The sequence below is a fragment of the Pelophylax lessonae genome (genome assembly GCF_965119305.1).
Source record: "Pelophylax lessonae genome assembly, chromosome: 4".
Classification (NCBI taxonomy): domain Eukaryota; kingdom Metazoa; phylum Chordata; class Amphibia; order Anura; family Ranidae; genus Pelophylax; species Pelophylax lessonae.
Window position 1 is genome coordinate 64861452 of NC_138771.1, and position 27364 is coordinate 64888815.

General features: G+C 45.5%; 1 protein-coding gene across 3 annotated transcripts in view; it reads right to left on the reverse strand.

Moving 5' to 3' along the window:
- LOC309554092 (lamin-B3-like) overlaps window positions 1-27364 on the reverse strand; it is a 210518-nt gene that overhangs the window by 156148 nt on the left and 27006 nt on the right. For all 3 annotated transcript variants that reach the window (XM_082255632.1, XM_082255633.1, XM_082255631.1), the window contains exons 3-4: window positions 22080-22205; window positions 9268-9438 (exon numbers count right to left, since the gene is read on the reverse strand). In XM_082255632.1, the coding sequence (XP_082111758.1) occupies window positions 9268-9438; window positions 22080-22205 (297 nt within the window). The remainder of the gene's footprint in view (window positions 1-9267; window positions 9439-22079; window positions 22206-27364) is intronic.

Sequence of the window (27364 nt, forward strand, 5' to 3'; positions counted from 1 at the left end):
AGTCCCTATGGGACAGTACAAGAAAACAACAAGAGAAGGGCGCACCGACCTTGTGCATTACCACTAAAAAAGTTAATTAAAATCAAAGAAGGTAGCTTACAATAGACTCACAAAACATAGGATATGTACAAGCATGTAGGAAATCGGGACTGGAAAAAAGGGGGGTGTGGGTAACTATAGTTACTCACGTGACCGCGCCTAGGACTCGTGCAGTGACTTATATGTTCAAAATTATTCCAAGGATATTCAAAGAAATTATATTCAAAAAATGAGCAGCTAGTCAGAAACACAAAGTGTTAGTGAATATAAAACAAAAAAAGGGGGACAGCGCTCAATATTGACTGTGCAAAACAAAACCACAAATCATAAATAAATAGATATTGGTTGGGTTGCCCCAAAAAATTCGATATAGAATGACTGTGCAACTATAAGTGGTTAAAAGACAACTTAAGTCCAACAGTGCAAGTGCAATTTGTGCAACAAAGGTAATTCGACAAAATGTCCAAAAATATCCAAAAATAGTGAACAAAAAGGTTGAGCAGCTGATCTAAAACACAAAACCAGTAAAACACGAACCAGGCAAAAGGCAGCGCTCAATTTTAACTGTGTATATCAGAAATCACAAATAAATGAATACAATTGGGTTGCCCCAAGTAATTCAATAAAAGTGACCTGTGCGATATAAATATATATATGAAAATATTGCAACTAAAGTCCATTCATAAATGTGCAGGTGCAATTTGTGCAGCAAAACAGGTTTAAAGTGACTGCAGTGCTCAGTGTTCAAAAAGGGTGCATCCTTATACAAATTCGGATAGAGGAATCCGTCACCAGGTGTCCTACTCACTTACCAGATGACCCCTTGGGGTCTAGCATAGGCAAGTGATAACCTCAGGGAATCTCCGGTGTTTTGGCCAGACTCTCGTCTCCCCGCTCTCTTTAAACGTCCGGGACTGTCTCCACTGTATTTAGGAAGGACTGGTGCAGAATCCACTAAGTTTTCCTCTCAAGCATACGATAGTTCCATTATGCCATAAAAAAGTAGAGGACGCTCATGGTGTAGTATGTATAGATCAAAAAGTAATAAAATATAGCCACTACATCAAAGTTCGCAGGGAACAGCTTCACAGAAAGCGCCGCAGCCGGTTTTGTGTTCCGGCTGCGTTCCAAGGATCCGGAAGTGGCATAGGGCGTAACAAGGGACCAGACGCGTTTCGTCATCCAACATATGACGTCATCCAGGATCACACAGGAAATAGGGACTGCTCACTTCCAGGACACTTCTCTGATGCAGGATAGCGTGATGGCAACCTCACAACCTTGTATGGCTTACGTGTTTCGAGGGAGGTTCCCCTTCCTCTGAGCCAAGGTTGCCAACAAGGTTGTGAGGTCGCTATCCAGCAGTAGAGAAGTGTCCTGGAAGCGAGCAGTCCCCATTTCCTACGTACATATTCCTACATGCTTGTACATATCTGAGTATATTGTACGCTACCTTCTTTGATTTTAATCACCTTTTTTAGTGATAATGCACAAGGTCGGTGCGCCCTTCACTTGTCATTGTGCTTTTTGGATACCCTTGGTCCTGAGAAGGGCAGCAAGACTGCTCCATTTGTGCCTAAAAAAACACCTAGATCATTTACCTTTCTGCACACCACTCGAGCGCAGGAGAGATACTGTTTTTTTGGACCCTATGGGGCAGTCCCAGGGGGTATACTCCCACTTCCTGCCATAGGCACTCAGTTTAGTTGCAAGTAGTGTCAGAAGAAAAAAATAACCCAACTCAATAGAGGGGTGGGTGCCGTGTCTGTCTGTCAATGAACATCAGAGAAAGGGATTTTACGGTAGGACAAAAATCCAATCTTCTCTTTTGTTCATTGACTAACAGCTCCAGAATCTTCTTGACCATAGGGACGTCCCAAAACAGGGTCAAACGTGAGGGGTAGGAAAAACAGCAGAAAAAAAAAAAATTCCAGGCAACATGGAGCTCAACCAGAACTGGAGCTCACAAAAAAAAAAAAAAAAAAACACACCATACACCCTCAAAGAGGACTAATCATCTCAAAAATCAACCTGCAAAACTTTCCGGCCAAAAGCAGTATCCGCAGATGCCAGCACATATTTTGTAAAATTTTGTGAAAGTGTGCGCAGAAGATCAGGTGGCCGCCTTGCCAACCTGCATGCACCACTGAAACCTGATGGAGGAAGGCCCAAAAGGCACTAAGCTCCAGCGTAGAAAGCACCTTAACCACTTAAGCCCTGGAGGATTTGGCTGCTAAAAGACCAGGGGGTATTTTGCGATTTTTTACTGCGTGACTTTAACGGACAATTGCGCGGTCGTGCGACGCTGTACCTAAACGAATTTGACGTCCTTTTTTTCCCACAAACAGAGCTTTCTTTTGGTGGTATTTGATCACCTGTGCGATTTTTTGATCATGCGCTATAAACAAAAAAGAGCGTCAATTTTGCAAAAATAACATTTTTCACATTTTTTTATATGAAATTTCCCCCCCCCCCCCAAAAAAAAATGTAAAAATCAAAATTTTTTAACATTTTCGGCCAATTTGTTTTATGCTATATAAAAAAAAAAAAAAAAAAAAAAAAAAAAAAAAATCGCAAAAAGCGTATTTTGATTGGTTTGCGCAGAAGTTATTGCGTTTACTAACAAAGGGAAAGATTTTTGTCATTTTTGGTGTTTTTTTTTTTAACGAGTAATGGCGGCGATCTGCGATTTTTTTTGCGGTACTGCGACATTGCGGCGGACAGATCGGACCCTTGACTGACATTTTTGACACTTTTGGGGTTACCAGTGACATTACTGCAGTAATCAGTGCTATACATATGCACTGTTACTGCAAAAATGACACTGGCAGGGAAGGGGTTAACTGTATTGGAGAGGGAGGGGTTAAGTGTGTCCTAGGGGCGTGTTTCTAACTGTAAAGGGACATGGCTATTTGTGTAAAAACAAAGATCAACGGTCCTACATAGTAGAACCGTCTGATCTTCATTTTTACACCAGGGAGAATGACAGGCAGCTTGTTTACATAAGCCGCCTGACTTTCTCCCTTCACCGGAGCGATCGTGAGTGACCGGCGGACGATCGGGTCCGCCGGTCACACGCACCGACTTGTCAGTGAACGAGCCGGAGCGAGCGCGCGCCTCGGCGGGCGCGCGCCCGCCCGCAATTGGCTCGCAAGTCAGCGATAGGCGAGTGACGTACCCCTACGTCACTCTGCCTGGCCGGGGCTGACCGCTGCAGTATATAGTCGTGCGGCGGTCGGCAACCGGTTAACAGGGAGCGGAGGAACCTGACCCTTGATGGAATAGACCTGCACCACCACCTGTCTTGTCCATCTGGAAATGGTCATGGCAGACATGACCAACCCTTTGCAAGGTCCATCTGTAAGAGCAAATAGTAAGGCTGATTTCCTAAACGACTCGGTTGCCGCAAGGTACACCCTGATGACCCGACCCACATCCAGAGAGTACAAGGCAATCTCCTTAAGATGTTCAGGCTTACAACACAGGGAAGGCAACACAATGTCATTAATCAGATGGAAACCAGAAACAACCTTAGGAAGAAAACGACTGACAAAGGTGAAGCACCAGATAAGGTGAACGTCGCTAGCTCCGACACCCTGTGTGCAGAAGTAATAGCCACCAAGGAGGTTACCTTCTGGGACAATGTAAGCAGAGGAAGCTTGCAAATATTTCCGAAAGGTGGGTACTGGAGAACCGACAGCACCAAAATTAAGATCTCACGGAACCAACAGAAATTGTACTGGGGAGCCAAATGGCGAACCCCCTGAATAAAAGGTGCAAACCAAAGAATGTGTAGCCAAAGAACAGCAAAAGACGAATGCCAAGGATGAAAACCTGCTCAACACCTCATTGGAGGAATGCCAAAACCTGAGCCACCGAAATGGAATGGGGATTAACCCCAAGAGGCTCGCACAACACAATGTACGCCTTCCAGCGCTATGGGAAAAACTCCTTCCTAGGAGGAGGAGTTTTTAGTCTTTTACAACTCTGGAATCACTGATTCAGACAACCCCCTATCCTGCAACACCTGGCCCTCAACAGCCAGGCTGTTAAAGCCAGCGACTGTAAGCAGGATGGAAGATTGGCCCCTGGGCCAACAAATCTTCTCTGAGAGAAAGTCTCCAACAGGCATCGGCGACCAGCCGTACCAGATCGGCGTACCAAGACCAGCGAGGCCAGTCTGGAGCCACTACGATGACCCTTCCCTTCAGCCTCGATCCTTCGCCGAAGACTCGGCAGAAGATTTAGCGTGGAAAAAAAAGCGTACATCAGAAGATACTGTCCCCAAAGAGACAACCGAGTGTCTGTGGTGTCGGCAAGAGGATCCTGAGACCTTGCCACAATTCTCTGTACCTCCCTGTTGAGATGAAAGGCCAACAGATCCACCTCGGGAGTTCCCCAACGGAGACACAGCTGAACCTTAGAATGCCGGCTACCTTCTGAGCTGCCACGACACTTCTCATGTCCTGTTGGCGATAGACAGACATACGCCACAGCCATGGCATTGTCCTATCAATACTTAGCTGGCATTCCTGAAGGCGATTTGTCCAACAAGCCAGACATATCTTATCACCCGAAGTTCCAGTATATTGATCAGTAGTCTGGACTGCCCCCAGAGTCCAGACCCCCTTGAGCAAATCCGTGCCCAAAACGCCTTCCCACCCGGACAGGCTGGCAACCACAGGGACCACCTTCCAGTACAGGGGAAGGAAGGATTATCTAGAGACTGTGGATCCTTGTCCCACTTGGCAAGAATATCCCTTTGCAGAAGCTCGATTGGAACTGTGCAAACGGAACAACCTCAAAAAAGGTAGACACCATCAGGCACAGCACCTGCACGCAAGTCCAGAAAGAAGACTGAAAAACAGTCGCATCCTGCAGCTTTGGAGTTTTTGTTCCCCTGGAAAAAAAACACCCTGGCTGAAGCCAATCCCGAGTCAGACCCAAACAGTCCAACTTGATGGATGGAACAATAGCAGATTTTTGGAAGTTCAATTTCCAATCAAACTCCTACAGATTCTGCACAGTAATGTCCAGATTTTGTCCTTTAGAGCAGTCAGACTCTGCTCACAGAAGAATATAGTCCAGGTACCCAGTACGGCAGTACCTTGCTGCCTCTGCAATGCCAACACCAGGGCCAACACTTTTGTGAATACCCGAGGAGCCGAGGCGACCAAAGGGTAATGCCATGAATTGAGCATGCTCCTCACTCACTGCAAGCGGAGGAAACGCTGATGACCAACATAGTGGAAAGTATCCTTGATGCAAGGATGCCACTACTGTATGAATGGACCCCATTCAGAACTTCTGTACCCACACAAGCGGTTCAAAGCCTTGAGGGCCAGGACTGGACGTACCTTGCCTTCCTTCCTGGGAACTGTTAACAGATTTGACTAGAAACCTTGAAAACGTTTTTGGAACCGGATCACCCCTTGTAGTAGAAAGACTTGCACCGCCCAAAGAGACCCCATAGGCGGTCTGGGGACAAACGCAGATTGGAAGCGAAGACCCTCACTGGAGGATAAGACCGAAACCTGATCTTGTAGCCGGACCGGATCAGCTCGTGGACTCACCTGTCTTAAATCAGGAAGGTCCATGGTCCCTGAAAGAAGCAAAGACGTCCCCCCACCTCCGAAACAGGTGAGGGCACCCCTTCAGGCAGAAGAGGGCTTGTCTGCAGGTCTGAAAGAACCCGCTCTCTGTGACTAGACTCCTCGCCCCTTGCAGCCCGTGGAAGAGGAGTACTCTTCCCCCCTGTAAGACCCAAGAATATCATCTAGCACCATTGGGTGCTTCAAGACTGTTCATAATTATAAAGGATGCCTTGACTGAAAAAAGGTTGAGAAACTCCGGTTTAGATCACTGACTCGTGACAATTTTGTCAAGTAGGATCTAAAAGGGCACACCTTTTGCCACTTTTGGGGAGCTGCGGGTACCAAAGGAGACCCGCACCTCTGACGCAGCAGAAACTGCATCCTCCAATTTTAAAGTTGCCCACACCGATACAATCAGTGCATTAGCCAGCACCGTTGCATGCATGGCTGCAGTAGAAGAGGAAACCTCCTCACTATCAGAGCACTCAAAGTGCGTGGACACAGACCCAGTAGCATGGCAACATGCTAAGCTCACCCTGAAACATAACAATCAGGATTGTTTTCATAGACAAAAAAACAGGCAGGCGAGGGTCGCCGACTGCGATCACGCAAGGGGACGCCCGACCCAGAGCCCACGAATCGACCACCTACTGGTACCCGTGGGGGGAAAAAAAAAAAAAAAAGGGGGCGCCTTCCGAGCCCCTCCATAGAGGCCGCATGAAAATAAATTGCCCCCCTTAAAAAGAGGGCCGCACATTGTGACGCGGACATGCAGGCAAGGTACCCAGGGGCTCCGCAGTGTTCAGGGGGGGGGGGGGGGGTGTCCTTCGCAAAATGGTGGTATGCTATCATCAAACAAAGATGACCTCCAACCACAGTGCCCCCCCCCCCCCCCCCCCACAGGGAAGGAGCTAAGTAGGTGAAGGCCCAGCCGCACAGATCCCATCCAAGGGGAGAGAGGGAGGCAGGTAGCCACAGGAAACTCACTGGGGGCCTAGTGTCCTATAGCTGTAGGGGGGAACATAACCCAATGCTCAAGAAGATTCTGGAGCGGTGTCCTATAATGAATGAAAGAAGTATTTTTAATACAGAAATGTTGGCTTACTGAAAAGTATGTATACGTATAGTATAGTATTCACTCATGCTCCTTTTTCATTAATTAATGCATCAATGTAGCGTGGCATGGAGGCGCTCAAACTGTGGAACTGCTGAGGTGTTTGACTGTGGAAACTTCACACTAGACCTCATGCAACTTGGATTCTGTGCCTCTCCACTTTTCCCCCAGACTCTGGGACCTTGATTTCCAAATTACATGCAAAATTTTCAAGAATCTTTGATGCCACACCGCATTGATGCTGTAACTGATGCAAAAGGAGCCCTGACTAAGTATTGATTGCATACTATACTGTTTATAGACATGCTTTTCAGTAAGCCAACATTTCTGCGTTAAAAAAAAAACATATATATATATATATATATATATATATATATATATATATATATATATATATATATATATATATATATTTTTTTTTTTTTTTTATTGGTCTTATGTAATATTATAATTATCTGAGATACTGAATTTTGAATTTTCACTAGCCGTAAGCCATAATCATCAGAATTAAAAGAAAGAAATGCTTAAAATGTATCACTCTGTAACGTATCTATATAAAAAAAAATATGCGTTTCACTTTTTGAATTACTGAAATACATTTTTTGATGATATTCCAAATTTTTTTTGAGATACACCTGTACTTACCTGAGCCCAATCCTGATCCAGCACTGGGCCGGAGAGCAGACGCTTTCTCCTCACAGAACAGAGAGGCAGCAGGAGTGGTAACGGTCATTCAAATTCTGTGATGAGGGGTTGGGGCAAATGAACGCAGGCAGTACAGCTCAGGATCAAGCTTGCTTTGGGACCACTCACCAAAGAAGAGGAGCCAGGTGTGGCAGTGAACACCCCAGAAGAGGAGGAGGATGAGGGCTTTTGGACAGAGACAGGTAGGTAGAACATGTTTATTATTTAATTAAACAAAAAACAAACACGCTTTAGAATCACTAAGGCCCCTTTCACACAGTCGGCGGACTCCGTTTTTCTCAGTGGGGGATCGATCCGCCCATCGACCGCTGAGTAGGCAGATGGCAGCTCTGTCTCCGCGCTGTGTGCGGAGACAGAGCTGTCAGGTCCCCGCTGTTCTCTATCAGGGAATCGGATGGGAACAGACCATCTGTCCGTTCTCATCTGATCCGCTGGACGGATGGAAAATAGGGTTTCCATCCGTCCAGCTTTGACGGATCGGATGTCAGCGGACATGTCTCCGCTGACATCTGATGCATTGGGGAATTCGTTCAGATCCGCCAAAAAATGGACAGGCGGATCTGAACAGTCCACCTATGTGAAAGGGGCCTAAAGAGTATCAAAACCCAAAACAATTTATTCCCCTAACTGTTCTTAGATGTGATAGCTGCATTAGTTTTCTTTTTTCAGGCTTTAATTTGCACCGGATTATTCTGCCAATAACATTTCCTGTCCAAGGGCTATCAGCTACACCACCCCCAACTATCAGATAGCTTTGTAGTTCAAAGAAGATAGCTGAGAAAGCTAAAAAATATTGCATTAGACTTCTAAGAACAAAGCAAGTCACAGGATAGAGGGTTATTTTTCTGTACTTCCAGAAAATGCATACAACCTAAATAAAAACATAATGCAGCCATCAGATCCAAAGACTGGTACACTATTAAATGTTTTCTTGTATTTAAATATCCTGGACTCCAAAATCAGCATTGAGCGCTACAACTAAACTTCTAAGGAAAAAGCAAAAAACGAAAAACAAAAAAAAACGCGTTTCAGAGAAAATAGGAGGTTTCACCGAAGGCCTCCCAAAGTCCTAAGCAACATACAAAGGCTATTTAAAAAAAAAATAGGTTTTAAAGGCTATTTAAAAAAAAAAAAAATACATGTTATACTTACCTGCTCTGTGCAATAGTTTTGCACACAATGGTTTCTCACCTCTTCTTCCAGAGTCCACCACTGGCACTCTCCTCCTCTACTGCGTGTGCCACTATAGCAAGTTGTATGCTTTGAAAGCACATGTGCAGACATGGTCCCGAGGTGGGTTGTGTGCCCCAGTCTCCCTCGAGACTAGAAAGTTGGGAGAAAAGAGATGAAGATAGGCACAGAGATGGCTTGGGAGGGAGGGGGAACAACTCCAAGACGTAGCCAGATTTTTATCACTGGTGCTTGTAGACAAATAAATGCAGCCCTAAGTAACACCCTTTTCGAGAATCACCTCTTCTACAAAAGGAATATGCCTATTTCTGTGCCCATAATCTGGTTCAGACTACAGAGAAAATGTGTAAACAACCTTCTAGGAGGAGATTACTGCTCCTAAAGTAAAGAAAAATATGAAGTGTGGCAAATTACACATGGAAAAGCCACCTCTTTGCCTCTGCCACCTACTGGTTAATCCAACCTTGCTTGAAGCCTATGAGTCAGAAAATGTCAATCGTCAAAGGGGTTGTCACATATTTTGTTTTGTGATCATGTGTTTAGACAACTGGAACAGCTCCAGCATGAAATACTTTGTTAGCCTAAATACTAATAGCATAGCCATATTACAAACAGTAAAATAACCTTGGCACTGAATGTTTTCTCCAGCTGGTCCTTGTATTCCTTGATCTGCTGCTCATGGTCTTGTCTGAGCTCTTGAAAGGCCTCGGCCAACTTGCTCTCAAATTCTACCCGTCGACCAGAATCTATTTCTACAATCCTGGTATCATGTCGTGTCTTCATCTCATGCAGCTCCTGCAAAACACAAGAAACAAGAACATATTTCATATTATTAGGTAAATAAGTATGTCTGGAAAGCATGCAGTGCATTTCATGGAATATATCTGATAATTTTCTATAATGCTGCCTGTACATACAGATTACACTTTTTTATTGGTTATTACAAGCGGCTGGTAACCAATGTCTTACCCGTAACTGAAGAGTAGAGATCGGTGTCATCATGAAGACCACTGTGGCTGTATATCTCAAATCTTGTTTCATTAAGACTTGGTGCACAATAAATGGTTCTTTCATAGATAGAAAGTGCTATGGAGAAACCATTATTTTACAAAATGGAGTTTAATGAAAAAATAAATAAGGGGGGGGGGGGGTTGAATTCGTGATCACAACTGGGTATGAGAAACCCCGCAAGCCAGGTAAGAAAGCTCTTGCAGTGTAGACCATCTGCTACCAGACCACTATAAAGGCCCATTCACACTGTCCACATGCTAAGATGCTGCATTTTAGCGCTGCAGTGAGGCGTGGCAGTGCGAGTGTTTATCACAGTTCTTTTTTGTTAACTTTGGTGTCCTTTTATGAAAACGGAGATGAGCAGTGATCCTGCTGATCGCAGCTCATTTCCGATCATTCTCAGTTTATGAAACAGAAATGATCAGTGGAGAACATGTTCTTCGCTGATCATCGCTTCACGTGGGAATCTGTCATTGACTGGCACAGAAACAGCCAGGTTATGAACCTGCGATCTCCGCACTTCACTGGTGATCTGTGCCAGAATTCACACTCCCGGATTCACCAGCCTGGGGCTTGTGAAGCGGGGAGTGAAGACCAAATCGGGGGAGAATTGAGGGGGGAAGAAGGAAGATTATCGACTTCCTTCTTTATCGTTCAGACCCCCCAACACAGTAATCATGTCCCCCTGCCATATTTATGTATGTGTAATATATATATTATATTATATATACACACACACACATACATACACACACATATACACACACACACATACATGTAGATCAGGGTTTCTCAACTCCGGTCCTCAGAGCACACTAACAGGCCAGATTTTAAGTATTACCTTGGGGAGATGCAGACTAGAATACTGCAATCACTGAGCAGCAAATTGTATCACCTGTGATGTATTTCAGTTTTCTTGCAAACCTGGCCTGTTAGTGTGCCCTGAGGACCGGAGTTGAGAAACACTGATGTAGATACATATTTAATGGGTGTGTATATATATATATATATATATATATATATATATATATATATATATATATATATATATATATATATATATATATATATATATATATATATAAATATAATGTATGCGTGTGTGTATTCAGTATAAATAAAATATTTATATTTATGTAAGGGGACTATTATTTATTAACATTAGTGGGGATCGTGTACTCAGCAGTGATAATTTATCACTGCTTGTTAAAGAGCGCCAGTGATTTTCATACTACGGTAATCTCGCTTTGTCTCACGAGATTACAGGCGCCCCCATTCACTTCTACACAGATCTCCGAGAAAAAACAGTTCTCCTCTGATCACCCTGGGAGAACTGAAGTTCTCCGCTTCATAAAAAGGGTGCCAGAGGAGATAATTTTGCCCGGAGAACTGCAGAGAAGCAAACAGAAAAAAATTCACCCTTTCATAAAAGTACACCTTTATTTGAAGTGCACGAAATGGACACTTCATTCATGCCACTGCACAGCAGTGCTGTGCGATGACAAAATGCAGCATGTCTGCTTTTTAATCACAGCTCAAAACGGCATGGTAAAAAAAAAGGGTAGGTTATAACTTAAGTAACCAACTCACCATAATTCTTGATGTGGTCCTGGTAACTAATAAATCTAGGTAAAACAGACCAAGAATATCCTACTGAAATAAAGTGGTTACAACCAGGAGGTCCATGTAGTTTACCATACACATTTTACTAGAAAACTGCTAGAAATGTAAACCAAAAAATAAATAAAATGGAAAAAAAAAAAAAATCAACCTTCAACAAAAAAATAAAACACTCTCAAAAAATGTAATTCAGCGCCCGGACATCAGCTACAAATTCTAACAAAAGGATAAAAGGTGACCAAACAGGGAGAATCACAGCTCACTGCAACACACCTCCATGCTGCATTGCAGCACAAAGGGAGCACAAAGAAAACAATTGTTTTCCATGTGCCTGTAGCACCCTCCTAGGTAGGTGCTAGTGAGAGAGTATAGTTTTGATCCATGTCTGCTTATCAGAGGGGCTGCAGGTAAATCTATATTGTTTCTGCCTACCAGAGAGCAGGATCTGTTACTGAGGTCTGCTCGTTGGGCTCAGTAAGCGATTCATTCAGTCTAGAGAGCGTTTCACACTGGTCCAATAGGGAGGCATGTTGGACAGTGGGAGCAAACCTGAAGAATGGGTGCATACGCTTTTGATACAGTCCTGCTGATTGGCAGAGGGCAGGTCGCCTCGGTGCATTCTGGGATACTGTATAAAAGCCAGGAGCACATGTGCTGCGGGGTCTTTGGCTGGAGAGTAGAGTTCCGGAGGGAGGGGGTGGCTGCCTCCTTTTCTGTCAAGGTGCCAGCCGGTTGCAGGGGGTCGTACTGAGGAGTGGTTAAGAGGAGCTGAAAACAGAGGTCTAGGAAGAGGGGAGACACTGGAGACCCTGGGACCACAGTATCGTGAGTACAGGGACTCGAGTCAAGGGGCCTAGCCTGAGGGGGGCCACCCCTGCGTGTAGGATAGTCAGTGGACGGGTGTCAGCAGGTCAAGAAAGGATGCTAGGGAGAGCGTCCTGAAGATAAAATGTCTATTCACTGAGTTGTCTCGGGAGAAGAGACTCAATTACAAATTCATCCATAGTGGCATGGTGAATCAATAGCCTGGCTGTACCAGGAGATAGGAGTCCTCTACATTGTGTATAGTTAAAATGGAGTATTCCACCGTTTCCTTCTCCTATCCCCAAATTATCAAACAAACAAAAAACAACCACATACCCCTGGACTGATTATTGGAGCGAGCTTAAGAGGGAAAAATTGAGAACTTTATTTGCTAGGACTGTGTGCTGGTAACTGGGGACCCGTGAACCAAGATCTAGCAGTCCTTACGGGGGCAGTGCTACATTTGGGGCTTCGTCTGGGATGTACCCCTGGGTTACAGCAACGGTTGCTAATGGCAACGAATGAACAGTCGCATCAAGTAACGTCATGTCTTTCCAAGTAATGTGCTAGAGTGTCAGTGAAGAAAGTAATGTCTGCTCTACAGTGATCAGTGAAAGTGTGTTGATAAGATTGCAGCAGCGGCTGCTATGGGCAACGGACAGACATTTACTAAAGAAACAGTATGTTTTCTTAAGTAAAATGCTGGGGAGTTGAAGAAGAAATGCACTGTATTGTACAAGAGAACTGTGCCTGCTTTACAGTAAATCGGCACAAGTGTGCTTTCAAGTGTTGACGGAAAAGGCAGTGACCTGGAATCGGTGCATCCGGGGTCATGTCTGCATGTACTGTGGAGAACAAAAAAAAAAAAAAGTGTTGGCCCTGCAGTTAATGACAGCGTGACAATTTTCACAGGCAGTAAGGGAGATCAGTTGGCTTGTGTACAGATGGAGGAGGCAGATGTGTGTGTGTGTCGTGAGCACAGTCTGCAACGCAGTACCATTCGTGCTGACTGAGCAGAGTTACAGCAGCAGCGAAGGGGTTATTGCACTGCGCGGGAAAGCGTGCACTAAAGAGATCTGCCTTACAGGAGAGGCCACCCCCAGAGAGTCAGCTAGCCTGGAGTCGTGGGCTGAGTCGCCGCCCACGAGCTGCCAATCCGAGTGGAGGAAGAGAGCTGAGATCACTTCCGCCATCGGGTGTAGCTGAGGGGCAGACACGTGTGTGGAGGAGCAAGATGGCTGATGCCACAGTGAGCCGGAGCGCAGGGGCTATTCCATGTGTTGGAGGAGTACCTAGAGAGCAAACTGAATCACCAGATACGATCCTGTGGGATACAGGAGTGCGATTGGTGCCCATCGGAAGACTGGCACTATGCAGCGGAGGGGACAAAGAGCATTGTGGGCTGGTATGCAGCCAATGCTTGAATGTGTCCATGCAGCTGCGGGCATGGAGTCAGTGTGGGCACTGAGGTGACATGCTAGCGCAGGCAGTGCGGAGTGATTGTTGGCCCAGGAAGCTAAGTGTGAGCTGGGAGACAGGATTCACTCAAAAATTTCTCGCGCCTATGAGGATACCTGTGGGCAGAGGAAGAGGAGTGTCAAGAGCACTGCTGGGGCCGGGACCAGTGGCGCAGACCTACACTACTGTATGCCAGGCCGACTCACATTTTGGAGGGGAGATGCACACGGATTGTGCAGGCCGAGTAGTGGCCAGAAGAAAGGCCAGCAATTCCTGCAAAGGCAGAACCCGTTGCTCTCAACATGGCAGAGGGGAATCAATGGGCTCCTGAGAGGAAGGCCTCGTGTGTCCAGTGAAGAGGTTAGAGCCATTGATATAGGGTCACCCCATTTCAAACATTGGTTCGTATACCTGGAAGAGGGTATTGATGTATGGAAATCTGAAGAGGAGACTGAATGGGACTGGGGAATAGAGAAGAGAAGCAGCTCTGCGAGTCCCAGTTCACTCGATGAGACAAATGAGGCTGTGGTGCATATGCTGTGTGCCAGGAACTTGGGGTTCTGTGAGGCCTATGCCACGAGGGTCCCAGATTTGTCCCCACATTGCATCTACACCCGAGCTTGGGATCAGAATGAGGCCTACGCTAATCTCATCAAGAGGGAGGAGACCCTATACACCCCACCTGGGAGAGGATACAGACAGAAGCTTCCCAGGTTCTCTAGATGCCAGAGCCTAATACAAAAGAAAGTGGCCCTGGAGTATGGGTATGATTACCCCTATGCTCCCCGGGAGCTCATAGAAAAGATCGAGGCCGGAAGAGAAGGATGGTGTAACAAAGCGATTTGGGAACTTCTGTACACCCCCAAGCCTTATCGCAACCGTTAGAGGCCTGAGCTGTGGGACACCTTTCTTTCTGTGAAGGCTAACTGGAAGCTGGGGTGGTCCATCCACATAGACCGTGTGGAAGTTCACAGCCCAGATGGAACAGGTCAGGCTTGGGCTGTTCGGGTTCAGGACTCTACAGGGAAGACTGTTTGGGTGCCTCAGTGTGACTACTACTGCTGAGGATGCAGTTTCCACCCCTGTAGGAGTGGCTATATTACAGGGCTGGCTAGCCTGGAAGTTCATTGAAATGGGGCTGGAGAGCCAGGAGGGAAGTTACCAGAAAATTTGAATTTTTCGTCTTACCGTAAAATCCTTCTCTCTGAAGTTCATTGACGGATGCAGTTCTTCTTAACAGTAGGGTTATACTGCCCCCTACATCAGTAGGACACTAGGCAGAAAAAAAAAAAAAGTTCTGGCTATTCCCCTTTCCCCTTTATTATTTATATTGTGCCTGGAGCCAATGGCAGAAGCAATACGCTCTCATCCCGATATTGCTGGGGTTCCTATGCGACATAGGGAATATAAGCTATCTTTATTCGCAGACGACGTGTTGCTGACTCTGACGAATCCCTTAGTCTTACCGTCCTTACATACCTTGCTGGACTCTTTTAGTGCTATTTCCGGCTATAAGATTAATGCTTCGAAGACAGAGGCCATGGCGATTCATGTTCCTTCGGAGCTCCTGTCCCAATTACAAGACGCATACCCCTATAGATGGTGCTCACAGTCGCTCAAATATTTGGGGGTTAACCTGACTCCTTCCCACTACCAGCTAATTTGTGCCCCTTTTTTCGTGAGATATCTATATCCCTTCAGCAATGGACCGCCTTGCCACTGTCTGTTAGGTCGTATAAATGTTTTGAAAATGTCTATCTTGCCGAAATTGCTTTATTTGTTTGATACCCTCCCTGTTGCAATTCCTATGCCTCAACTCAAACTGTTGCAGAGGTTATTCCTGTGGTTCATTTGGAATAATAAGGCGCACAGGGTGGCTTCCTCAGTAGTGTCCGCCCCTCGGAGACGGGGGGGGGGGTCTGGGTGCCCCGAATGTTATGAAGTATTATTATGCCTCCCACCTCCGGGTGGTGGCCTCCTGGTCTTCTTGGTTGGCCCCCAACCGATGGTCGGAGATTGAGAGGGGGGCAATACACCCGGTGCATCCTTGCTCGTTACTTTGGTCACCTATCTTGCATACAGATGGTGCCCTGAGGGGCATGTGTTTAGACTCAATGTCAGTTACCGTGGGAATCTGGCGCAAATGTATGAGCCAATACTCTCTCTCTTCGCCATGCCCCTCTCACCAAGGTCCTATTTAACCCATTGCTTCCTGATGGTCTCCGGGTGAGCCGTTTATGGGCCTGGACTCAGCCTCCACTTTTCCAGTTACTCAATCTGGTCCATCCAGTGTCCCGCACCTTCTTTACTTTTGAGAAACTTCGAGAGAAATTCACTTTGCCAAAACACTTTTTATTTTTATCTTCAAATTCGCAATTACTTTAGGACATTGTCGTCATCACTCACCCTGGAGAGACCCACGGCCTTTGAATTGCTGTGTGCTCGTGGTCCCCACCAGGGTCATTTGGTGTCTTCAATTTATAATATCCTACATGATGCTGCTCCGCTTACTGAGGACTACCACTTTTATATGCGCAAGTGGTCCGGGATATTGGCTCGACCTATTACATTGCCAATGTGGAATAGAATCTGGACGTCCACCTTCAAGTCTTCTCGTTGCGTGGCGCAGAGAGAGACCGCTCAAGATTTTCCTTTATTGGTACAGGACTCCGGTTGGCTTCACAGGATGAATCCCTCTTGCTCCGCCTTATGTTGGCGTTGTGGGGTGGAGAGGGGTTCTCTTTTTCATATTTTTTGGAAATGTTCCCTTATTACAACCTTTTTGGTCAATGGTGATGAATACGCTTCAGGCCGTGGTGGGTTTAGAATTGCCGCTTGATCCTTTGCATTGCCTGCTGGGCCTACAGTTTCCTAGGATCTCCAAACCGGCGAATAGACCGATTTCTTTCCTCTTGTTGGCAGCTAAGAGGGCTATTCCACTATGTTGGTTACAGCGCTCCCCTCCTCAAACTCCTTTTTCTGAAGCTGGTTGCGGAGATTCGGGAGATGGAGTCCTTGACGGCAAGGGTTCATGATGAGCTTATTAAGTTCAATGCTGTCTGGGATGATTGGGACTCTCATGCCTTGAACTCTACCTGATCTCATTGGTTCTTCCCGGATGTATGATCTATGCAATTGTTGTCTTGATACTTACCCAAAGTTGTGCAGTTCTGTGCTATTTGCATTCTTATTTCTGTAATTGAATTGTTTTATGCCTCCTTATTCTTAGGGGGGCACCACTCCCTTTTCTGTTTAATGACATTGCTTTGTTCCTGTAATGTGATTATCTTTTGTGCAAATAAAAATATAATTAAAAAAAAAAAAAAAAAAAAAAGTTCTGGCTATGCCTCTGGGCAGTCCCAGGAGGTATACTCCCTCTCTCTGCTATAGGTTGTCAGTTTTGTAACAAAGCAGTGTCAGAGAAAACAATACCAACCTAACTCAAAATCGAGGAGCGGGTGCTGCTTCTGTCAATGAACTTCAGAGAAAGGGGTTTTATGGCAAGACAAAAATACAAATTTTCGCTATCGATCATTGACGGATGCAGTCTCTGTTCTTAACAGTAGGGACATTCCAAAGCACTGCCTTAGAGCTCATCAGAACAAAAAGATGAGACCCACCCGAAAAAACCTTAAAGCGGTAGTATCCCGCTTTTTGACACTTTTACCTACAGGTAAGCCTATAATAAGGCTTACCTGTAGGTACAAATAATATCTCCTAAACCGGCACGGTTTAGGAGATATTTACAGTGCATGCAGCCGCTCGTGCGAGCGGCGCATGCGCTCTGAAGGTCCGGGGGACCTTCAATTAAGTTGCCGGGAGCTTGCCGGAAAAATTACTCCCGCGCGCATGCGCAGGAGTGACGTCATAGCGGCTCCGGCCAATCATCGCGCCGGAGCAGTCTCTTCCGGCCAATCAGCGTGCCGGAGCCGCCGAACCCGGAAGAGACGACGAGGGACCATGGCAGCGCCCGCAGCGATGTCCGGGGGTCCGTGTCGGGGCTTCGTTTTCAGGTAAGTTACACATAATGGGCTAGTATGCGTTGCATACTAGCTCATTATGCCTTTGTCTTGCAGGTTTTTTTTTTTTATTTTTTTTTTTTTTTATTGAGTTTACAACCGCTTTAAAACACCCTCAAGGGAGACTGAAACACCCTTAAAAAGGCAGCCTGCAAAACTTTGCGGCCAAAGGAGGCATCTGCAGATGCCAGCACATCCACCTTATAAAAAACTGTGAGAAGGTATGAACAGACAACCAGGTAGCCGCCTTGCAAACCTGAACCACAGATGCCTGATAGCGAAAGGCCCAGGAAGTACTAAGCGCCAAGTAGAATGCGCCTTAACAGGGAAAGGTAGAATCTTAATTGAATAAGGCTGTACAACTGTCTGTCTGATCCATCTGGAAATAGTCGCAGCAGACGCAGGTAGCCCTTTCTTAGGTCCATCCGCGAGTACAAAGAGCAAATCTGACTTTCGAAAAAAGACTCCGTAGTCGCCAAGTACACCTTGATTGCCCAAACCACACCCAAAGTATTCAGTGCAAATTCCTTAGGATGTTTAGGCTTAGGACACAAGGAGGGTAGCACAATCTCTTCATTTAAGTGGAAAGTGGAAACCACCTTCGGTAGGAGGGACGGATCCGGATGAAGCACCACTTTATATCTGTGAACCACCAGATAGGGAGGGAGAATGACACCCTGCACGCAAAAGTAATAGCCAACCAGAAGGCCACCTTATGGGATAAGGTAAGCAGCCGAATCTCCAAAATATTTTCAAAGGGAGGTTACCGGAGAACCGACAGCACCAAATTAAGAAGTTGGCAACGGAGGTGCCAAGTGTCGCACCCCCTGGATAAAGTTACGCACCAGGGAAAGGGTGGCTAGTGGCCTTTGGTAAAAAATTGGCAAGGCCGAAACCTGACCCTTGATAGTACTCAAGGCCAATTTTTGATCAACTCCCCGTTGAAGGAAGGCCAAGATTGGAGCCACCGAGTGCGAGGGGGGAACGCCAAGAGACCCACACCACGCAATATACGACATCCACGTACGATGATAGATCTTTCTAGAAGTCACTTTTCTCGCTTCAGGCAGAGTGGAAATCACTGCAGCAGACAATCTTCTGTCCTTCAGCACCTGGCTTTTAACAGCTAAGCTGTCAAAGCCAGCGACTGTAAAGCAGGATGGAAGGTTGGCCCTTGAGACAGTAGATCCTCCCTAAGAGGAAGTCTCCAAGGAGCGTCTACACCTAGCCTGACCAGATCGGCGTACCAATGGGAATCCACCGCAAAATGGTGGCCGGGCTACACAAACATGGCCACCGGTCTTATTAGCACATGGCAATCAATCCCCATACCTGGAACAGGCCGGCGCCATCTCCTGACAGAACCCCTCTACACCGAAGTGGGGGGCTGTCGGCCAATAGGTAAGCTGCGACACGAGCCTAGACCCAGTCATATGTGACGTGGCAAGACGATTAACTCGCAGGGCCAGACCACTGCCAGTGGGACTATGTCGCAGCCGACCTAGCGTGGAGCTGGGGTCCGCGCGTGCTCGCGGCCAGCTGGGGTGACCACTGGATTTATATATCTAGCCCGTCGCCCAGTCCGGCTTAGTTGATTGTAGAGCTCACAGAAAAAATCCAGATAAAAAAAAAACTAACTAGAAAAAAAACTTTTTGCCAGGACCTGAGATCCCAGCAAGGAACTAGGTCCTTACTCCTGAATAGGCAGAAAAAAAAAAAACTGACATCCTATAGCAGAGAGGGAGTATACCTTCTGGGACTGCCAATAGATGTAGCCAGAACTTTTTTTTCTGCCTAGTGTCCTATTCCTGTAGGGGGCAGTACAACCCTACTGTTAAGAAGAACAGAGACTGCGTCTGTCAATGAACAATAGAAAAAAAAAATCGGGACCAGCTCCTTCCGACGCGTTTCCACACAAGGGGTCGTCTACTGGGACTGGAGCATGCGTGTGTGGAAACGCGCCAGAAGGAGCTGGTCGCGCTGTCATTTTGTCACGATACCGTTCTGCAGACGGCCGTGACGTTCTTCAGCTTGTTGCATCTTTTTAACTTGGATTGCTGTAAGTGTATTTGCCTTTATTAAATTTGGTTTTAAAGGATAATGCACTATTAGTCCTTTTCTTTCTTTTGGGAATGCATCTCTGGGCAATTTCATCTTGAGCCGCACCAAGTTTTTTGCTGGATGCTGTGGGTGGATGTGATCTGGAGGATCCTCAAGGAGAGTGCTCCACCTCTTCAGTCCTGCTAACATGGGATCATCTACCTACCTTGTTTGAAGTTTTTACCTCCATCATCTCTGGTAAGAGTCCATCTTTATCACTGGGCGTTATTTTATTATCACATTGTCAAGTTTATTTGGAGGCTCTGCTTTGTCTAACACATGGTAAGAGGCCATTCACTACGTTGGAATTTGAACACAGTCACCATCTAAATGTGGACTCGCCACTGAACATATTATTTGCACATGTTTGATTATGGACTTTAATTGATAAACTGTATTTTGTTTACACATGATTCTGAAGTCCTCCAATTTTGTGCACTATTTTTGCACCTACAAGATTTGATTGTTTTACACATTAATATTGTTGGTTTACTATTTAAGCGCATTACTATCCACTTTCACAGAAGATATGTTGCCTAGGTGTTACAGGGGGAGAGGACACTGAGCACCAGTCGGATGGACTCCGCATTTCTTCATTCTGAACTTGTGGGTCTGACTATATTAGGAGAGTCAGTGCCCTGGTGTCTGAGAGGGACTATTTAGTCAACAAAATGGTTCTCAGAAGGAACTGATGGTGAAGTGTTAGTCAGCTTGGTAGGGTCTGTTTGTTGTCTATTTCAGGTACAACAGAACATCGAGTCAAGCGTGCCCTTAAGGGGCCTGGAGAGATGAAGATCTCTACAAGAATGTTATAGTCCGAGATAAAAAGGTGGTGAGAAGGTCGCCTCTGAGGAGAGGGCAGTCTCACTGTCAGTAGGTAACAATGTATCCATTCGTGCTTAACTCCTTTTGCTTTGCAGGCTTGCTTGGGACTTTCGGGTCTGGATAGGCCCTCCATTATTCAATGTAAATTTTTATGCAAATGTAGATATTGTACTTAGTAAGCCAGACAGGGCAATACTTGTCAAGCAGATTTTTGTTTGGCGGGGGATGCATTGGTCTAAATGCACCTGGTATGTGTACATAAGTGTGTGAATATTTGTAAAGCAGAGCCACATATTTCTTCACGTAATTTATTGTACCGCACAGGGCCATACCCCATATGTGACCAGTAATTTGGTATTTCCCTTCCCTCCCTTCCAAGTTTGTGGGATACTCAAGATTTTTGTGTAAGGAATTTAGCACCCTCCTAGGTAGGTGCTAGTGAGAGAGTATAGTTTTGAGCTCTGTCTGCTAACCAAAGGGGCTGCAGGTAAATCTATATTGCTTTCTGCCAACCAGAGAGCAGGATCTGTTCGTGAAGTCTGCTCGTTGTGCTTAGTATGCATTTCATTCAGTCTAGAGAGGGTTTCACACTGGTCCAATAGGGAGGCATGTTGGACAGTGAGAGGAAACCTGACAAATGGGTGCATAGGCTTTTGATACAGTCCTGGTGATTGGCAGAGGGCAGGTCGCCTCAGTGCATTCTGGGATACTGTATAAAAGCCAGGAGCACATGTGCTGCAGGGTCTTTGGCTGGAGCGTAGAGTCCCGGGGGGGGGGGGGGGGGGCGGCTGCCTCCTCCTCTGTAGAGGTGCTATGCGATCGCAGGAGGTCATTCTGAGGAGCAGTTGAGGGGAGCTGAACCCAGAGGTCTAGGAAAGCTGACTGAGAGGGGGAGACACTGGAGACCCTGGGACCACAGTATCGTGAGTACAGGGACTCGTGTTAAGGGGCCTAGCCTGAGGGGGGCCACCCCTGCCTGTAGGATAGTCAGTGGACGGGTGTCAGCAGGTCAAGAGAGGATGCTAGGGAGAGTGTCCTGAAGATAAATGTCTTTTCACCGAGTTGTCTTGGGAGAAGAGACTTAATTACAAATTCATCCATAGTGGCAGGGTGAATCAACAGCCCGGCTGTACCAGAAGATAGGAGTCCTCTACATTGTGCATAGTTAAAATGGAGTATCCCACTATTTCCTTCTCCTATCCCCAAATTAAGAAAAAAAAAAAAGCAACCACATACCCCTGGGCTGATTATTGGAGCGAGCTGCAGGGAAAAAATTGAGAACTTTTTATTTGCTAGGACTGTGTGCTGGTAACTCATGGGGACCCGTAAAGTGAATATCTGGCAGCCCTTAAGGGGGCAGTGCTACATGCCCTAGTGGTGACTGCCATTCTTCCAGTGTGGAAAAATGCCAGTCACCACACTAGAGTGCACAACACCTAAATTGCAAAAAATGACCATGCTCTGTCATAGGCATTTGCTAAGAAGCTTAGTCACTCCTCTCTGTGCATTCCATAAAAATGAATACTGTTTAAATAAATACATTTTAACGTAACGAAAATAGTTAACTTTTCAACCATTTGCTGCCAGTTTATAATGTACCTGACTGTGTATATGTTTTTCAAAATCCAACTGCTCCTTGAGGGTTTGCATTTTATTCTCCAGGTCCACTCTCCATAGCATTTCATCATGCAGCTGTTTTGTGGTGTCCTTCAGTGAAGATTCAAGCTGTAAAATAAAAACAGATGTAAAGAGAATGTATATTATACACATGCATACATAGCTATAAAAATAGTAGTAGGTCTAAGGCTCCGTTCACATGTAGGTGTTTTGGGGCGTTTTTGGGGAGTTTTTCTGCTCTAGGATCAGCTCTCAAAACGCCCAACAAGACAAATCCTATTCATTTCAATGGCCCCTGTTCACATCTGAGCGTTTTGACGCTGTGAGCAAAACGCCCAACGCTCAAAAAAGTACATGAGCTTCTTTTTGGGCAGATTACAGGCGTTTTCCATTGGTCTCTATTCAATCTAAAAACGCCTGCACAAAAACGCCTGTAAAAATCGCTGTAAAAAACGTGCGAAAACGCTACGCTCAGGTGTGAATGTAGCCTAAATGTTGTATTGCACAAAAAAAAAAAAAAAAAAAAAAAAAAAAACCTTGCATACACTGTACATCAAAAGCACATGTTGATACACAACTCTAGATGGCAGGTCACCAATCACATCCATTTGAACATGCAGTGCAGCACACACCTCTCCTGCTGTTGTATCTTGCAGTTGATAAAACCAGCAAGGTGCTGGTCATGTTCATAGATCTCTTTCATGATCACCTCCTCGTTCAGCATTAGTGCTGTGCAATGTAGCTGAGCAAATAGAGATTGGGGTGACTGGGGTCTGTTTTGACCTAGGAGGTCTCCCATAAAGAGGATCTGCTGTTACTCCGCATATACTGCCACCAGGTAGGCTTGTCACTCCTTGGTAAAATTAAGTTCAATATCTCTTTTATTAAATTTTTTCCACAAAACAAAATGACATACAAGAAAAAAAAAAAGAAACAGCAGCAAAATATAAACACACAATATTACAATAGACTTGTCAGTTATAACATTATACCTTACACAGTACATAATGGTAAAAAAAAATACCTGAACCATTGCAGGCAAATGGGCAGTTATTACTGCTTACAACAGAGGCAGAATTTATTGGTGTATTAGAACACCGACCTACTCTCTCTAAGGAGACACACAAATCCTCTGAGTAGGGCTCAGTCCCTGTCACTCCGTGCCTCCCCTTGCGACCCAATACAAATGATGACAATTTCCCTGTCTACTTGCATAAACCCCCTATCCCCCCCCTCACCACCCACCATTAGTTTACAGCTAACATTACTTTCTCTTTTACATCGTAATAATGCACTCGAGTAAGAATATCTCTTGGAACTGTGTCTGATAAAAAGTTTGGTTTTGGGATTCGATGAGCTCTATCTATACACAGTTCTACATCACTTAGTGTAGGAATAAGAGATTTCATATATTGTTGCACATAACCTGTTAGATCCCTACGGAGAACCGATTTAGAGACTCCTCTAAATGTAATGTTGTTTCTTCTTGCTCGGTCTTCCAAGTCTGCCATTTTATTTTGAAGGTGCTGAATCTCTGTTTCATGGTCTGCATAGGCATCCACCAATTCATTATGCGCAACATATAACTCAAGACATTTTTGTTTCTAGATGTTCAATCTTATCACCATGTAATTGTGCAATATTGCTCAAAGGAGTAATCATATCAGAAATATCTGAAAACAAAGATTTCCTGAAAGATAATAACCTTTTTTTTCATAGTAGTTTCAGATATCATTTGATCAGAAGTAGGGAACCCCTCAATCATTCCTTCTTTAGGTGGGTCTAATAATGGTGAAGACCTATGCTCTTGAACGATTATATCTGAATTAAGTCCAGTGGCCTCAAATTGATCCCTCTCATTAGGTCTATTGATCCCTATTTTAGCCGAGGGGTCAGGGGGCTCGGATATTGCATCCCAAGAAGCAGATGAGTTGGGAGCGTTAGATAAGTTGACAGTCAGTGGGGTTAAATTTTCCCTAAGATCCAACAATGGCTCCACCGATGGTTCAATTGTTTGATTTGAGAATTTGCCGTTCGTTAAGCCCATAGTATTAGACATTGTCGGATCTTGTGCATCCATAATCTCAATGCCTAAAACTTTTGTGTTTTCCCCTCCTGTTATCCCTAATTTTTTTGACCCAGAGGGGGCTTTTGTGGTCAAGAGGGAAAAAATCCGTAAGTCGCTGGGGGGCTTTGGGATTTTTACGACGTCTAGGCATCTCCTTATCTTCCGATAACTGTACAGTTGTTTTTCCAATTTGCTCAACAGAAAGGGTTTGTTCAGTAGCTGAAACAGAATAAGGGGCAAAAGTAGATGTAAGTGCAGAGGTGATATCCAAGTTTGAGGCACTGATGGAATTGTGAACCTCAATATCAGTGGGAGTGATAGCGATAGCAGGAGTAGAGGAGGGGGTATAAGTGGAATCAGAATTATGAGTAGTATAAGTAGTATGAATAGGAATATGAGCGGCAGAATGGGTCATAACTTGTGACCTTGTGAGCATTATCTTTTCTGCTTTAGCCTTCAAACCTTAGTATATTTCCTCTCCCCCTTGTTTTTTTCTCCCCCTTTCAACTCCCAATTTTTCAATTTTTCTCTGCTCCTTTATGAATATTTTAACAATGTTTAGTCCCAAAGTCTCAAATTTCCAAAAGAAAGGGATAAGGGTTAAACCAGATCACTTCGGCGAGAAGAAAAGATCACTTAGGCGAGAAGAAAAGTGCAGAGTCTTATATCGTATACCGCATATAGTTGTATACTTATATTCAAAAGGAACAGTCTCTCACCCACATACGTCTGTGGTACCTGGATTTAAGCTGCTGCTGCAGCCGAGTCCTTCCTGGCCGGTTCACACAAACAGTGTACTGCAGGCTATATGTTACACACAGTGACAGTACATACTAGTTGTTAGAGCGGAAGTTCACAACTAACTTGCTGAGTATATACCACGGTCTTTCCACCATCCAGCGGGCATCCACCGAGCATCGAACAAGCATTTACTGGGCACAAACTATGATCAGCTGTCCCGTATACTACAGCAGCAGGGCAGTCCAGTGAGGATTTGGGATGACAGCCGGGCAGCGGGGGGGGGGGTAAATTCTAATCGCTCCAACACAGTCCAGGACAGTCCCAAACCACCCCAGACAGTTTCCAGGGATCAGGGACCTCCCCACAAGATCCAGCAGTCGGCAAACCAAGAGATATGGACTAGCGGGGTCCGGCAAGAGGGCTAAGAACAGGTTCTGGGGACCGAGACAGAGGCAGGAGAGAGGGAGCAGGAGAGTAGGAAATAGAAAGCGGATATCCCGAAGTAAGCTTGTAACAAAAAAGGGCAAATCAGATCTCTCATCGGGCTTTTCATTCCACGCTGCATACTACTCATACCGCAATGGGGGGAGAATCAATCCATCGGTCCATCCACTTGTCTGCCCAGGCTCGCTCTTGTAACACCTCTAGGTATGCAAACATGCATGTATGTATGCCGCCGCTAATCATCCAGGTGAGCTGCCGCCAGACATCCGTTTATCATTCAGGTACGCCAACAGGTGAGCTGCCGCTAATCATCTCCGCACAGGGAGGCACTCAGGAGTAGACAGGAGACACCTACTCACACGGCCATTCTCAGCTGGCCACACACGCCGCCCCCTCAGCTGGCCACACACGACGCCCCCTCAGCTGGCCACACACGACGCCCCCTCAGCTGGCCACACACGACGCCCCCTCAGCTGGCCACACACGACGCCCCCTCAGCTGGCCACACACACACGCCTCCTCAGCTGGCCACACACACGCCTCCTCAGCTGGCCACACACACGCCTCCTCAGCTGGCCACACACACGCCTCCTCAGCTGGCCACACACACGCCTCCTCCTGCTTGGTGAAATTAAGCGTAGTAAAAAAATAAAGTGACCATGTCACCACAGGATCTCTCAAAAGAAGTCTGGCTTGCAAAAGGATGAGGTATTTCCAGCAGCCAGTGTCACTTTAATGCTTCCTTGACCGCTGCAGATATAGGACCCTTTCAGAATGGGGGGGGGGGGGGAAACATGGTGCGAGAAGCAGATATTCACACAATCCGGAGTGAGGAATACCCACAGCGATCGAGGAGCAGCAAAGTGACAGCTTTGAAAGACATGGGCCATCAGAAAGGTAAGTATACATGATCTTTTACAACTAAGGCTTCTTTTACAATTGATACCGCAGGGACAGGGTTTATTCTTTAGCATATATAGTACTTAAAGTAACCCTGTCACTGTAGTATCAATTGTAAAAGAAGCCTTAGTTGTCCAAGCTCATGTATACTTCCCTTTCTGAAGGTCCAGGTCTTTAAAAGCTGTCACTTTGCTGCTCCTCACTCACTACGGGTATTCCTCACTTTGGATTGTGTGAACATCTGCTTTTCCCATCACATGCTTTTTTTTTCTTTTAAAACAGGCTGCTTTAATGCAGCACACATTAATATGCATTATATGGAAATTATGGGGTGTGATTGGGCCCTTAATTTTACAATTCTTTTGCATAATGGCAGTCAATCACAGTGTGTTACTGTGTGCTCATTAACATGGCACACAGTACATTTGTACATTAATGGGTGCTGCCTTAAAGTGTAACTGTAGCATGCTCGAAGAGCTACTCAAGCAGCTACTGCTGTAATGTGCGGGTATGCACAGCATAAACAGCAGACTTGCCTTTGAGTTTCCCGTTCCTGATGTGGCTCTGTCCCCAGCCATCTCCATTTCCGCTTGTTTCAGATCCAGCGTCATTTGTTTTTGGCCATTCAGCACCCACTGTTGATTTAACTCCTGCTCATGCATAAATCCTGGAATTCATCTCCATTTTGACATTTACAAGATGCCCAGAATGGACCTGGGTGCTGATATGATATGCACCTCAAGAGGTGTACACAAAGAAAATCATTACCTAGCAAATTTTTATTTGTAAAGAGTTTAGTTCTGCTTTGAAGGCAGCCCAATAATTTAAATGGGCTGCCAATGCACCTCAACAGAATAAAAACTGGACATGGACTTGACAGCACACTGCAATACTGCAGGGGGGATGCATTGCCACATGCTGTAGTTGTGCATTGTGGTACCATTCTAAATCAATGGCACCACAACACACCAAGCAAAGTGTTCACATGCATTGCTGTAGTGGGAGCTAAAAAAACAAAAATGACTGCGCATTACCGTACTACAAAATTGTGTAGCCAACATTAGGGAGAAGATTTTAGAATAAAACTAGGTAGGAGAAGCAGTAAGAGGTTTCA